The 12,714-nt window shown below is 42.2% G+C and overlaps 1 protein-coding gene across 2 annotated transcripts in view; it reads left to right on the forward strand.

The window, feature by feature from the left end:
• ADCK1 (aarF domain containing kinase 1) overlaps positions 1–12,714 on the forward strand; it is a 74,236-nt gene that overhangs the window by 42,120 nt on the left and 19,402 nt on the right. For both annotated transcript variants that reach the window (XM_023927753.2, XM_023927754.2), the window contains exon 5: positions 9,015–9,173. In XM_023927753.2, coding sequence (XP_023783521.1) covers positions 9,015–9,173 — 159 coding nt within the window. The remainder of the gene's footprint in view (positions 1–9,014; positions 9,174–12,714) is intronic.

Raw genomic sequence — 12,714 nt, forward strand, 5'->3', positions numbered from 1 at the left:
CATAAAACTGCCCATACACATTCCACACCGCGCCCCCCCCCCCAACTCCCCTGCCTTTTCTTATACACTTCTTGAAGCCCCCAGGCTTTCAAAGCTGAATCAGAGGCATTTTAAGATGAAGCACAGGTGATGTGTGTTCTTGAAGGTCCCCATATATCCTCAGGCACTGGCAGCTGGTTATTTCTCACAGGACTGCTGCTGTTGTGTAGGCTTACTGCTGACAAGGCCCTTGGGGCATCTCTGCAGTCCTCTCTGAGCCTCCCCTTGCCTGGCTGTGACTAACATGGAGCTTGTTTGTTGTGTCTCCTTGACCCTTTCCTACACAGGTTTCAGCCAGTGCATGGCAGGGATGTGTTTTTGTCTGGAGTCAAAATGGTCTTGGAAGTTCATTTGCTTCTGGGTGTTTTCTTAAATCTAACCTTCTTGCTTATGTGCCAACTGGCCCCATCTCTGTGTCATTTCAAGTGAGGCTTCATCCTGAAGAAGAATTTTTTTACATTGAGAACTACCAGTCATGGGAACAACTTTTCTAGGGATGTAGTAGAGACCTCATCACTGGAGATTTTCAAGATGTTACAATCCCTTTTAGTCTTCCTTTCCCATGAGAAGTTAAACCAGACCGTCTTTTGACGTCACTTCCAACCAGAGCTGTTCTATGATTTGATGATTCTTTACAAATGTTCTGTCTTTGTACCAGGCTGCTGGCGTCTGTAAGGGTGATGCATCATTTGGGAATGTCTTTAGGAATTCAGTCAAGGGGTTCTGTGTGTTGGGGACCTCCACATATTTTACTAATGTGTGGCTCAAGAGAAATGTGAACTTGGAGGGGATGGGGGACAATTGGCTTGTTTTCATCTGTCATTTGTGAGCATTAGCACTTGATGTCTGTTATCAGAGTCAGACCTCGAAGTCAATGTTGATGACAAGGTCAAGGCTGCAGGCCTGCTTGACAGAAAGTTGGTGACATTCTCTGTTGTGTTAGGAAAGGAGATAGAAGGTATGGTTTGACTTTTTTTTTTGAGAAGATTAGGAACTATACTTTAGCTTTTTTGAATGTGAGCAGAGATGTGACTGTGTGAAAGATGACTGAGAAACAGTCTGAAATGGTAGTTTGGCTAGACGTAGGTTGATGTAGAGCCAGAACTACAAATCAGCAGAAAGGAAGTGGGAATTTTATGTGAGCTGTTACCCAGATGCAGTGGTGGGGGTAGAGGTTGTGAGCAGAGCTTTGTGTAACATCTCCAGAAAGCTGGGCAAGGGATAAGCCAGCTGCTCAGATATACTAAGAGAACCATTAAAAGAGCAGAAGGCTGAGGGGACTCTTCCCTTCCTTAGGAGGCTACTGGGATGTTCCTGCTATGTTAGCACTTTCAGCTCTGTTGCTTGGGAGCTGAAGAGCTGCAAAGAACACAGAAAGCCTTAATAGAAAGGGACCATGCTCTACTTCAGCCTTGGAACAGGAATCCCTTTGGGTAGATGGGATGCAGCAAAGAGTTGTCTTCTGCTGTGCTTCCACTGTGCACTGGTGTTGGAAATGAGACCCTCCTTTGTTAGCAGGGGGAGGAAAGAGAAAGAATGCTTTCAATTAAAATACAAAAGGTGGCTGGGAGTGGAGTTGTTGTGTGCTCTTGAAAGACTGTGATTCCAGTCTGTCTGAACAACTGAGAAGCATGGCTCCATCCTCACAGACAGGAGAGATGCAAAGGAAGTAGTATTTCCCCAAAAAGTCAGAGAGAAAAGAGTGGATTTAATGAACATTGATCAGCTGGGAGAAAGATAAAAGAGAAATTAAATGGAGCATTTGTATGTTCAGGGGAAGAGCAGGGAAGCATCTGCCCCATATCCTGCACTGTTGGAGTGAATAAGTAGCTCACAAATCACTATTTTCTTTTTCAGAATGATGGAATGGATAGCAAACCGGATTATATATGTACATACACACCTTGGCTTTACTTTGCTTTGCTCTCTGGATTTTGCATGGGCTATAAGATACTTATGTCATGAAAAATAGAGTGCACAGTGATATTGTTTACTGTGCACATAGAGAGACTGTAGTTTTACATCTTCCCTTTCCACACAAGCAGAAGTCAACAACAGTTGGTGGACTCTTGCTTGACCATTAGGATAAGGAAGCACTCGCTGCTGTTGGAGGCCAGTCACAGACAGGCTGGGATGCAGAAATGGTTTAGGAAGATGATTAGGTGCACAAGATGTTATATTCTGAGATGGAAAGAAGTGGGATGCTGAACAGGCCACAGGTCATTGTGCTAATTAACTGCATATAGAGACAGAAAATAAGCATTTTCTCAATGTTCATGTCAGTGTTAGACGGACTGTTAATTCCTTTGTTATCACTTGAGGATTCTGAGGAAATAGTTGATCCAGTCATGCAAGGTTCTTCCACCTTCCATCTTCTCCACAAGGAAGTGAACTGGACTTGCAGCTTAAAATTATAATGTAGCTTCCAACAGCAAAACCTTTCCCTTGGTAATGGACATTTCTGAGAAATATAATTTCTTGGAATGTAATTCTGTGTATGAGATTATAGACATGGGAGAAAACTACCTGTATAGAATACTTTGTCCAGGAATAACGTTCACACACACGTGGATGGATGAGAAACTTGTTTGGAGACATCCCAGCTTTGCTATTTCCTTTCTCTGGTGTCATCTATATGCTTCTGCTACCAAAGATGTTGTGCTAGCCCTGCAGATGATATCTGGACTCTTCTTTCTTACAATTTATCTTGATATCTGCCTTACATCAGAAGTTTATTGTGCAGTTTCTCTGCTTTCAGAGTGCTTTGTGAAACCAGCACCTGGACAAAGAACAGCCAGATGAAGCTAAACACAGAAGAGGCTGTGGTGAAATGCTATTAGAAAACCTGTAGAACTCCCAGCTGTTGAAAGCATCTCTGGGTACTGAGCTAATCTGTTAATCCTGTGTCTCTGGAAGGTAGTGGGACATCCAGTAACTTAATTGGTGAAAAACATTTATCTCCTTGTGCCAGTCAGGAGGATTTTCCTGAGCCAGTTATGTTCCAGTCTGTCTATGACAGGCCTTGCTTTTGTTAGGCTGAATGTTTTTTATTTGTGGGAGCCATGGATATGAGGTCCACCTCACACACAGGGCCTCAGGAGACATACATCTGCTCTGTCTGCTCATTGCTCTTACTGCCTGTTGTAGCTGTCACCACTGAGATCCAGGTTTCGATCTGGGAGGAGTGATAGTCTCAGACAGTTCTGCCTTGTCTTAAGGATCTGATTTACTCAGGAAAATAAATGAAGCTAACATGAATGTGTCTGAGCACAGACTATTATGCAGGAGTCATCAGGGATGGAATAAAGGTGCTTCTCCTCAAGGTATAGCTCTGTAGTAATTAAAGGTACTATAGCAAGTAAAGTAGACTGATACTATTGCTGCACAGCTCAGTGGATGGATATGATGAATATTAAGAGTGGCTTCATGTAAGCTTTTCAACTGCTTGTCCAGCCAAAAGAGACTACAGAAAAAGGATCATAGGTGAACAGAACAGGAAGTAGCCAGGATCCTGGGTAGCAGACAATGAATGAGTGAGCAAACATTGGTCTTTGGCTGAGGGGGATCAATGACTTTTCCCTTAGCAGAGTTCATTTTCTCTAGCACTAAACACTAACTGAGAAATGCTGTTGGCAGGATCCCAGAGAAGGTTCTCAGGGTTTTAGCAGGTAGAGAGCTGCAGAGGTCCAAAGTGGTGGTAGGTAGAAAAAACAGGAAAAAGTGAACTTCACACCCCATCTGAGTAACAGCCCTTTTTCTAGAAGAAAAGGTTGATGGACAGCACTGATTTTGAGCTATTCTTGTGAAACATTAGCAGTGATTAATGAAGTTAGTGGTGATTGGCATGCCAGGAGCAAATGTGTACCATTGGCACATGACATGTTTGTGGCTGTGTGAAGTAACTGTTGTATATGTATTATACAGGTTGGTTTTTAAAATCAAAGCTAAAAATTTGGTCCTTATAAATTAGGCAAGGGCAGATTTCTAGCTGTATTGACAGCCCTAATTCTGCTCATCACAGCATGAGCGCTGTGACATGGAGTGGCCCAGCATCATATGGGATATCATGGAGAAACAATGTTAGACCTCAGATCTCCCAAATTCTAGGCAGGCACCTTATTGCATATCTCCCCCTGAAAAGAACCACCTTACTTTTCCATCCAGTACACTGAAAGATGCAGGGGTTTTCTGTAATAAGCCATAGGTAGTTGTTGCAGTGCATGAGAACACACACATACCTTTACCTACATTCATTTGGATGCAGCATATACCTCTTTATATATGTGCACATAAGTCTAAATGTAATATAAACAACAGCGAATCCATTGAAAACAAAACCACTATTCTGTATACATCTACAATATTATTAAAAATACCGAATTAATAAATACATGTTCTTGACAGATGAATTTAGAAACCATCAATTAAGCTTGGCATTCATTAGGTGGGGAGAAGTCCAATCAGATTTCACTGACTCAACAAAGCTGCCTATAAATTGTGGGCTTTTTGTTCTGACGTTTGATGAATTATTCTTCATAATCCACTGTCTACTGCGATAAATCTAATCTTTCAGTTTTTGCTGTCTTAATAATTCTTAGAGCAACACTGTGACATTTTGTTTTCGTAAAGGGGATAGAAAGACTGGGACAATGGAAAAAACCCCTCACTTGCTGTCTGGGAAGTATATTACTCTATACCAAGGTAATATTTTTCTCACACCTAGAACTCTGGTTTTGCAGACTTGGAGGGATCAATGAGACCTTAGCAACATAGGCCGTTATGTGTCTCTTGTTGAAAAGATGACCAGCTTAGGATGTGGTTCACATTCCTTAAACCAGGAAGGTCATTCAGATTTCTGAGAGCAATAGCGTGCTAGTTTTGGTAAAGCGAATTCCAAAAGTTAAGAATGCCATCTGTTGTTAGTGATCCTGCATCTCACTGCTCCCTAAATCTGTCCTGAACAAACTGCTGACACATGGGCAACATTCATCACAGTGGCAGAGCAGAGCCACCTCATCTCATGTAGAAGATACTGTATAGTGTTGGGCTGGAGAAGGGCTCCATGACTTAGGCTCCTGCTCCAGAGTATCGTGCTAGCAGCCTTTCTGGAGCGGGAAGAGAGCATACCTCTGTGTGAAGTGGGCAAGTTGAAACCAGGCAGTAATATGCCATCATTTGCTGCAGCACATGGATATAAAAAGGTTTGGATTAAGAGGCAATATATTTCAAAAGAAATTAGCTAGCAAGACATGCACATTTAACTTTTATGGGTTAGAGATTAAGATATCAGGCTGGAACTTGGGATATCCAAATTAAATCCCAGCTCTGTCAGACTTCTCAGAACATGCTAGGCAGGTCGTGTAAGGTAATACTTTCAGAAAGGACTCAGGATTTGGAAGTTTAAATCCAATTGATTTCCAGTATCTTCCTAAGTGTTTAAGGGTAGGATTCACAAAAAATACTGAGGCATCCTGATGCCCAGCATTGTGGCATTGGGTAGTATGTGCTGCAGACCACGGGAAGAACAGCTGTGCTTTGAGAAAGCACTTCAGCATGTGAGGAAGCCTGTAGCTGACATCTGGGAACTCCTAGAAAGCGTGAGTTTGTGCAGGGCCTGTTGTGACTGTGCACCTCATACCATGGCCCTCTGGGCTTAATGTGGTCTCTAGCTGCAACCTCAGCATGAATATGTACTAGTAAATGTGTAAGTAGATAGATCCTGTTAGAGCTTTTATATCAGTTCCTTGAGGTGTGAATACTAATACCAACAATCATGCATATTTTGCGTATTTAAAATTAAATGAGCTTCATTCTTTAGAATTAAACGGTAAGGGCTGTGTTTCCAGCAAATGAAGTACAGTGCACATTCATTTGCTGGTGCAGCACATGCATGATGGGGACCTGTGCAGAAGGAGCGAGGGAAACCATTGTGTGCAGGGACACCACTCACCTGTACAGCTGTAAACCTGCAGCTGGCTGTCCTATTCCTTTAAAACAGAAGCCCTAAAGTTCCTTTTAAACCTTTATTAAACCTGTCAGGAAACTATGCTTGTTTCATCTCCCGCCAGGATTACAGATGGTAACAGTGAGTTTGATGAGGCCATTTGAGACCAGCTGTAGCCTGGAAAAGACTTGAGAGTTCCTTAAGTCAGGTGGACTCCAAGAGTGTCCCAGACCTTTGTTTGCTAATTATCCATCCTGGAAATGACAGGTTTTTTTAAGGGTGCTTGTCAGCAGTAAGGGTCTGCAGCCTGTTCCAAGAATTCCCTGCTTGCATGAAATGGGTGCAGCCACCTTCCCTGGGGAAGAGCCCACTCCCTGGCAGGCAGTGTGGTTATCAGGCTCACCTCTTCTCTGCTTCCATATCATACCGCCTCTTGCTCGCTTTTGCCTGTCTGGGACACACAGCCTGCAGCAGAGGCATTAGCTACCTCCAGTGAGCTGAGAAAAGACAATTCCATAATGAATGAGGGTCATTTACTAAGTGGGGGGTCCTGGACCCCTGCCATAATTGTGCTTCTGCTTTATCTCAGCCTCACACCTGCTCACGTAATGGCTCAGCTGTGATCTGCTCCCTCCCCCTGTGTATGCTCTGCCCTTCTTCCCCTGGGGTATCCATCAATTCTGTAGCCCTGTTGCAATCCCTCGTCTTGCTGTCCTTGTCTGCAGCCTGTGAATGTGCACAGATTTGCCCTGGAATTGTGGGAGGGCCACTGGGTTGGCTCTACTGGACATCACTCTTAACCTGACTTCCATGTCCTAAGTAGCAGGTTTTAAAATGAAACTCTTCTATCCCAAATAACTCCTAGATTCAGCTTTCTCCCATTATGTTTCTTTAGAAAACTTAGTCACATGATAATGAGGTATGTATTATTCCTGCCAGAGGGAACATGTGCATCTTTTCTTTCCCCTGCATGCATTCAGTACTGGTGAATATGGCTGGATTGACAGTGTAAGCAATTAAGAGGTTTTGAAATCCAGAGCAGATGGAATTTTATCCAATTTATATATGATCTTACTATAAATGTACCTTACTGGATTCAAGCCAGTGAACTCCCAGATCTGTGTTTTAACCTTTGGAGGATGTTACCCAGCCTGTTGACAATTAGAGTGGTAACCACTTCGTAAAAAGGTACATCCCTCTGATACAAGGATATAGGGTAGTGAGAGAATTGAAGAAAGCCCCAGCTTGACCTCATGTAGCAAGTTCTTTGTTTGCATTTTTTTCTTCCTTGTGGGATCTTACAGCCCAGCAGGCTCTTGGCTACCTTAAATCTTTACCCTTAACAGATCCTCTCTTCAGGCAATACATACACTTCACATAAAGGTAAAAGTCTCTGTGTCTTGAACACATTTTCTCTTGAGACACAAATGTCAATGGGTTTGAATTATGGACCTGCTGTAATTAAAAACCACATAACTAGTTGTTTTTAAATGCAGTTGTTTTACTTAATTGATTTTGCCGACAGGACCAAAGAGAATTAATTAAATAAATAAAATGCACCTTCCTAGTGAATTACTGGAGGCAGCTGAGTCTGTGTTGGTATCTAATTACTGCAAATGCTCCAGTTTGTTGCCAGCAGTAGTTTTCTGTGGAAGGAGCTGGGAGAGAAGGGGTAAGGTGGTGTGGGAGGGGGCTCATTCCTTGGCAGCTGCAGGAGGGAACAGGCTGCTCCTTGTAGTATTTTTCTTCTTTTTCAGCAGAAGAGTACTCGTTTAAGGCTTTGCATGAAGACTTTGCTTAGAAGGTCTTTATTCATATTTAATTGCTAGGTTGCTGCAGCTCCCATCTTTAATTACCTTTTAAAGAGCAGGTTATAAAAATGCACTGACATTCTTTCTTTTTTGTTACTGCATAAATTACAGGCTTCTCAACTGCTCACTTGAAATCAGTTGAGCCCGCGAGAAGTGTAGGACAGGTTCCCTTTGCTGACTTCTGGAAACCTCAGAGCTTATGTTCACCTTGCTCTACAGAGCAGGACAAAAATCCTCAACTAGCATTACATGAACTATGCCTGAAGCATACCTGTGCTGGCCCTTCCTGTGAGCTGACTGACTGTGTGGAGGGGCCTGGCTTGTTAGCTAGGCTGAAATTGCACTGCCATGGTTGTAGTGTTTGCAGAGCCTGGTGCTGACAAGAGGGTCTCTAGCAGGGTGCTCGGTTATGCAGGGCAGAGGCCTCTGCCCTCTCCCATTGCCTCACCTATGTCTACTTTGGATTTTGCTTCCTGGGCCTGCTTCTGGTAAATCTATTTAATCTACATCTTTCCTTGTAGTCTAGTCCTGGATTTCTCAGCCAGAGCTTCTAATCATTTCTTCTCCTGCTCACCAAGTCCTTTTCTCTCTCTGACTGGCGCTTCTTCTGAGTTGAGAGCACTGGTTACTTTTACAGAAGGTGTGACAAAGTCCATCACATTAAACACGCCAAGCTGTCGAGGCTGAAACAGCAATTTTTGTCCCCCTGCCCTGAGTGCTGCTCTTAACCACTGCTCCCAGTCATGTGCTGGCTTTCACCAAGTAAGCTAGCTGCTGCTGCTGTAATGCACAGGAATACACACTGCCAGGTTTCAGGGGTGGTGGTGGGTGGTATTAAATATCTGCAAAAGAAATATGTGCAAAGGAACAGCTGTTGACTTCTGCACCCAGGATGCTTACCATAATCATTCCAAAACATTTTCAGGACAGCCCAAAGAAGTCTCTCTCATATTGCCTGGCCACTACAAGTCCAAGATGAAACATATTGCTGGGACTCTGTCACAGGTTTCCATAAGCAGAGTATCTCCAGGGCACTTGCGCATTTGGTAGGCTTCACTCAGAGGCCAAACAATGACAAGGCTAAGGGAGGGGACAGAAGAAGGATGAAAGGGCTGAGTCTGTCCAGCTTTGGCACAGGAACTCTCTGGCCTGTGGGCAGGACTTTCCTGAGAACAGCCTCTGTTACCCCAAGCTGATGCCTCTTTCTCTTCTTTCGGCAGATAAAAGAGCTCTTTATGAGTTTTGAGGACACTCCCCTGGGAGCAGCATCACTAGCCCAGGTACACAAAGCAGTGCTGCAGGATGGGAGAACGGTGGCAGTGAAAATCCAGCACCCCAAGGTCCAAGCTCAGAGCTCCAAGGATATTTTGCTCATGGAGGTAAAACTACTGGTTGACATCAACTTACAGAACAATTGCCACTGAAACGTATAAGGACCACATTCACCCATGGTGTAAGCAGGTATAACAACACCAATATGTGGCTTCGAAACTTCCACAGAGATCAATGCTGTCTTGCAGGATTAATACAGAAAATTGGTGAGGATTGCAGTGCTGGTGATTGTGTGGATGGAGACTGAACAAAAGGGTAAGAGGGAAGGAGGGCAGAAGGAGAAGACAGGTAAAGATAAATGACATCATAGTAAGTCCATATAAGATTTAAGAAATAGTGAGTCCTCAAGTCTCTTTACAGCCTGTGTGCCCCTTAACTGGTTTCAGTTCTCTTGTAGTCAGGGCTGTGTGGCCAAGGAAAATCACAGTCCATGATTAGCATGGTTTTTTTTTGACTAAATTCTGTTGTGGATTCAACAGTGGATGAGGTTGCTATGATTCAGTTTTGTTTCTTGATCAGCTCTGTAATGCTGAACTGATTCATGGTAGAAACAAAAACACTAAAATATGGAGAGGTTCACTCAACAGGGGCAAATACACAAATGAGGAGTTCACCTGGGAAAATGTTTCAATGTGTATAGAACAGGAAATGGACACAGGGCTGAGGTGGAGGAGATAGGAAGGATTAGGTCTGTAAGTGGAGCAAATATATCTATATATATATATAATATTATATGTATTATATATATTATATATAATATATATGAGAGCAAATATATATATATGTATACATATATATATATATATATGTACACACACACACACATATACATATATATTTGTGTGTCCATATATATGGTAAGTGCACATTAATTGACAGATGGGTAGGTCCATGGTACTAAAGAAGTGAAGCTGAGGAATTCTGGTCAGTGTTTGGAGGGTATTGCTCATGCAGTAACACTTCTCCGTCACTGTGAAGAAGAAGATCAGAAATCAAAAGTTCTGCCAGCAACCTCTCAGAGTACCATGTAACTAAAGCTTCTCTAGGCAGTTAAAATACCCTGCTTTGAGCAGTCCTGACTAGTCTGCATAGCAGCACAGCTGTTTCCAGCTGGGGAACATGAGTTTGCAGCTGAATATTTAATTTGAACTCATAGTGAAAGAAATTTTTGGGTTCCAAAGAGATGTCCCAGTAAGATAGGATCTGTCTGTTTCAGTGCTGGTTTGAAAACACAGAATTGTTTGAACTGGCTTTGGGTCCAGCTATAGATTTGAATTTGATTCAGATCTTCTCCAGGACTCACTGCAGTGATCTGCCCAATGAATTTGCTCCTGTGAGTCATCACATGCACAGCACTTCTCAGGCGGCTTATGACATCCTTCACTCCCTCCCAAAACAAGGTGGCAGAAAAAGAGCAGTCAAGGATTAAGGATGAGCAGGTAATGAAAGAGTATGGGATCAGGGCAATAAGAGGATTCTATGTGAATGACCCAAACCTGTGTTTACCTTGAGACATTTGCCCTTCTGATAGTGAATATCACAGAAACATATCTCCTCACACCATGTTGCTGTGATTGCTGATTATACTGGTAAGAGACATTTAAACAAATTATTTTAGAATGATTCCTGTCTTTTCTGGCTTTAAACTATTCCTCTTGGGAAACTTGAAGCTAAACCAATTTATTTTCTTTTGGTAGTTTAGTACTGTCTTTCTTGTACAGACAGTCTGGTTTACCATCCACATGTTGTATATAAATAGCTATTAGGCAAATAGCTCAGAATATGACACATGTGGTTTTCTTTATAAAAGGTCTCTCTTGTGGAGTCTTGGCTTACTTGTATCATCATATCCTTGTGTGGGACTGTTTTTGTGTAGACTGCATAGAAAGCTAGGTCACATGCTAATGTTCTGGTCCTTTAAGAATCAGACAGACATTGAAGCTAGGTAAAGAGGTTAATTTAAATATTGATGGAGATGGTCTCATTTAGAGACTGATGGGAAAGAATCTGAACAAGAAAGGGAGAATTCATAAATTCACTTGAGATTTCGTAGCATCAGTTGCTGACTCTTTAAAAATCAGTACAGCATCTGATAAACCCAGAGAGAGATACCTCACTGCTCTCTATATATCAATAATTATTTCAAGACCATATGTCAGAAAAGGGGTAGGCAAAATACTTGTTAGGATGTTCCTGCTGATAGTCAAGTTGGCAATTTTTTTGAAAAAAGCATTTGAAAGAAGTGAAAAAAAATGCATTAATTTTGTCATGTCAGGCACCAATGAAATAATTTTGGAGATCCTCTGAAGTTTATGTTCGTGTTCATGAAGATCGCTGGTTACATTTCATTTGGGTGACATAAATTTGAAAGGATTTATGCCTCTAGATGTAGCAGTAAAAAGTACAATTCTGTAGTGTCTGGAACCTGGTGATTACATTTTTAAAGGAACATTGAGTTTGCAACTGACATTTAGATAAGAGAAGTTGAGACGGGGTGGAGAACAAACGTTGTCACACAACTGAACAGGAGCAGTGATGGTTCATAAATTTATTTTTGTCATACATTTCAATGATGGCAGCTTCCTGTGTGTACTTTAAATGTTCCTCCTGCAGTGCAGGAGTTTCCACCTCTATGGTGGAGATCAAGAAAGGGAAACTCTGCAATAATACACACTTAAAGGCCTGTTTCTGTTTCCAGATAAATGTGCAGAACAGGTGAAATGAAGACAGCAAAGTGCCATTTTTATGGTTTTTTTACTTGTTTTATGACTCAGTTAAAAACAGCTAAACAAATTTTTTACTTCAGGTGGAGAAACTGTCCCTTTGTTTGAACAGAAGGCATACTTGGCTGCTGTGCAGCTTTGATTATGCCATCCAATTGTGTAATGTTGATTCTCTCACCCTTAAATGTTGCTTCAATCAAATGTTTTTGGCTGAGATTTTCAAGATGCTGTGTCACTGAATATCTAATCCCTTTAAGAAGAAGAGCATTCCATGTGGTGGATATATGATATTTGGAAAATACTTCAGCCTTGTGAGGATGGCTTTGCCTGATGCTGAAGAGCAACTTGCTCTCTGACCCCCACCAGAAGTGTTACTTAAAGATGCGTATCCTACTAATTGTATCCAAACTCCACTGTCTTCTTTGAACTGCCCAGAGGATTTTCTCTGCTCAGCAGTGGAAGTAATAAAGAGGTGACAAGTCTTACTTTAGATCTTCCTCATCTACATTATCTGAGATCTGTTCAAATGAAGCCAAAGAGTGACTTGTAGAATTATAGGACTCAGAAGAAGGTGTTGCTCCAGGGCAACACCCTTGGTGAGATCTGGTCATGTGGTCTCTTCTCCAGAGCTTTGTTCTTGTCTAGGCAGCAGCCAGCTGGCCTCTTTTTGATGTGTGTGCCATCATTTAACTCCTAGGTGTGCCTTCTTCTGTGGAGGTACAGGCCAAAATTTGTCTTACATGACCAAGGCATGATACTGTGTTTTATTGTGATACTGCAGGAACTCTAAAAGCACTTAGTTTTTTTAATCTGGAAGTTTTATGGAATGATACTATCTAAACATCACTGTGTGTAGCTGTGTGAC

This window comes from Cyanistes caeruleus, chromosome 6, assembly GCF_971803275.1.
Source record: "Cyanistes caeruleus chromosome 6, bCyaCae1.hap1.1, whole genome shotgun sequence".
NCBI lineage: Eukaryota > Metazoa > Chordata > Aves > Passeriformes > Paridae > Cyanistes > Cyanistes caeruleus.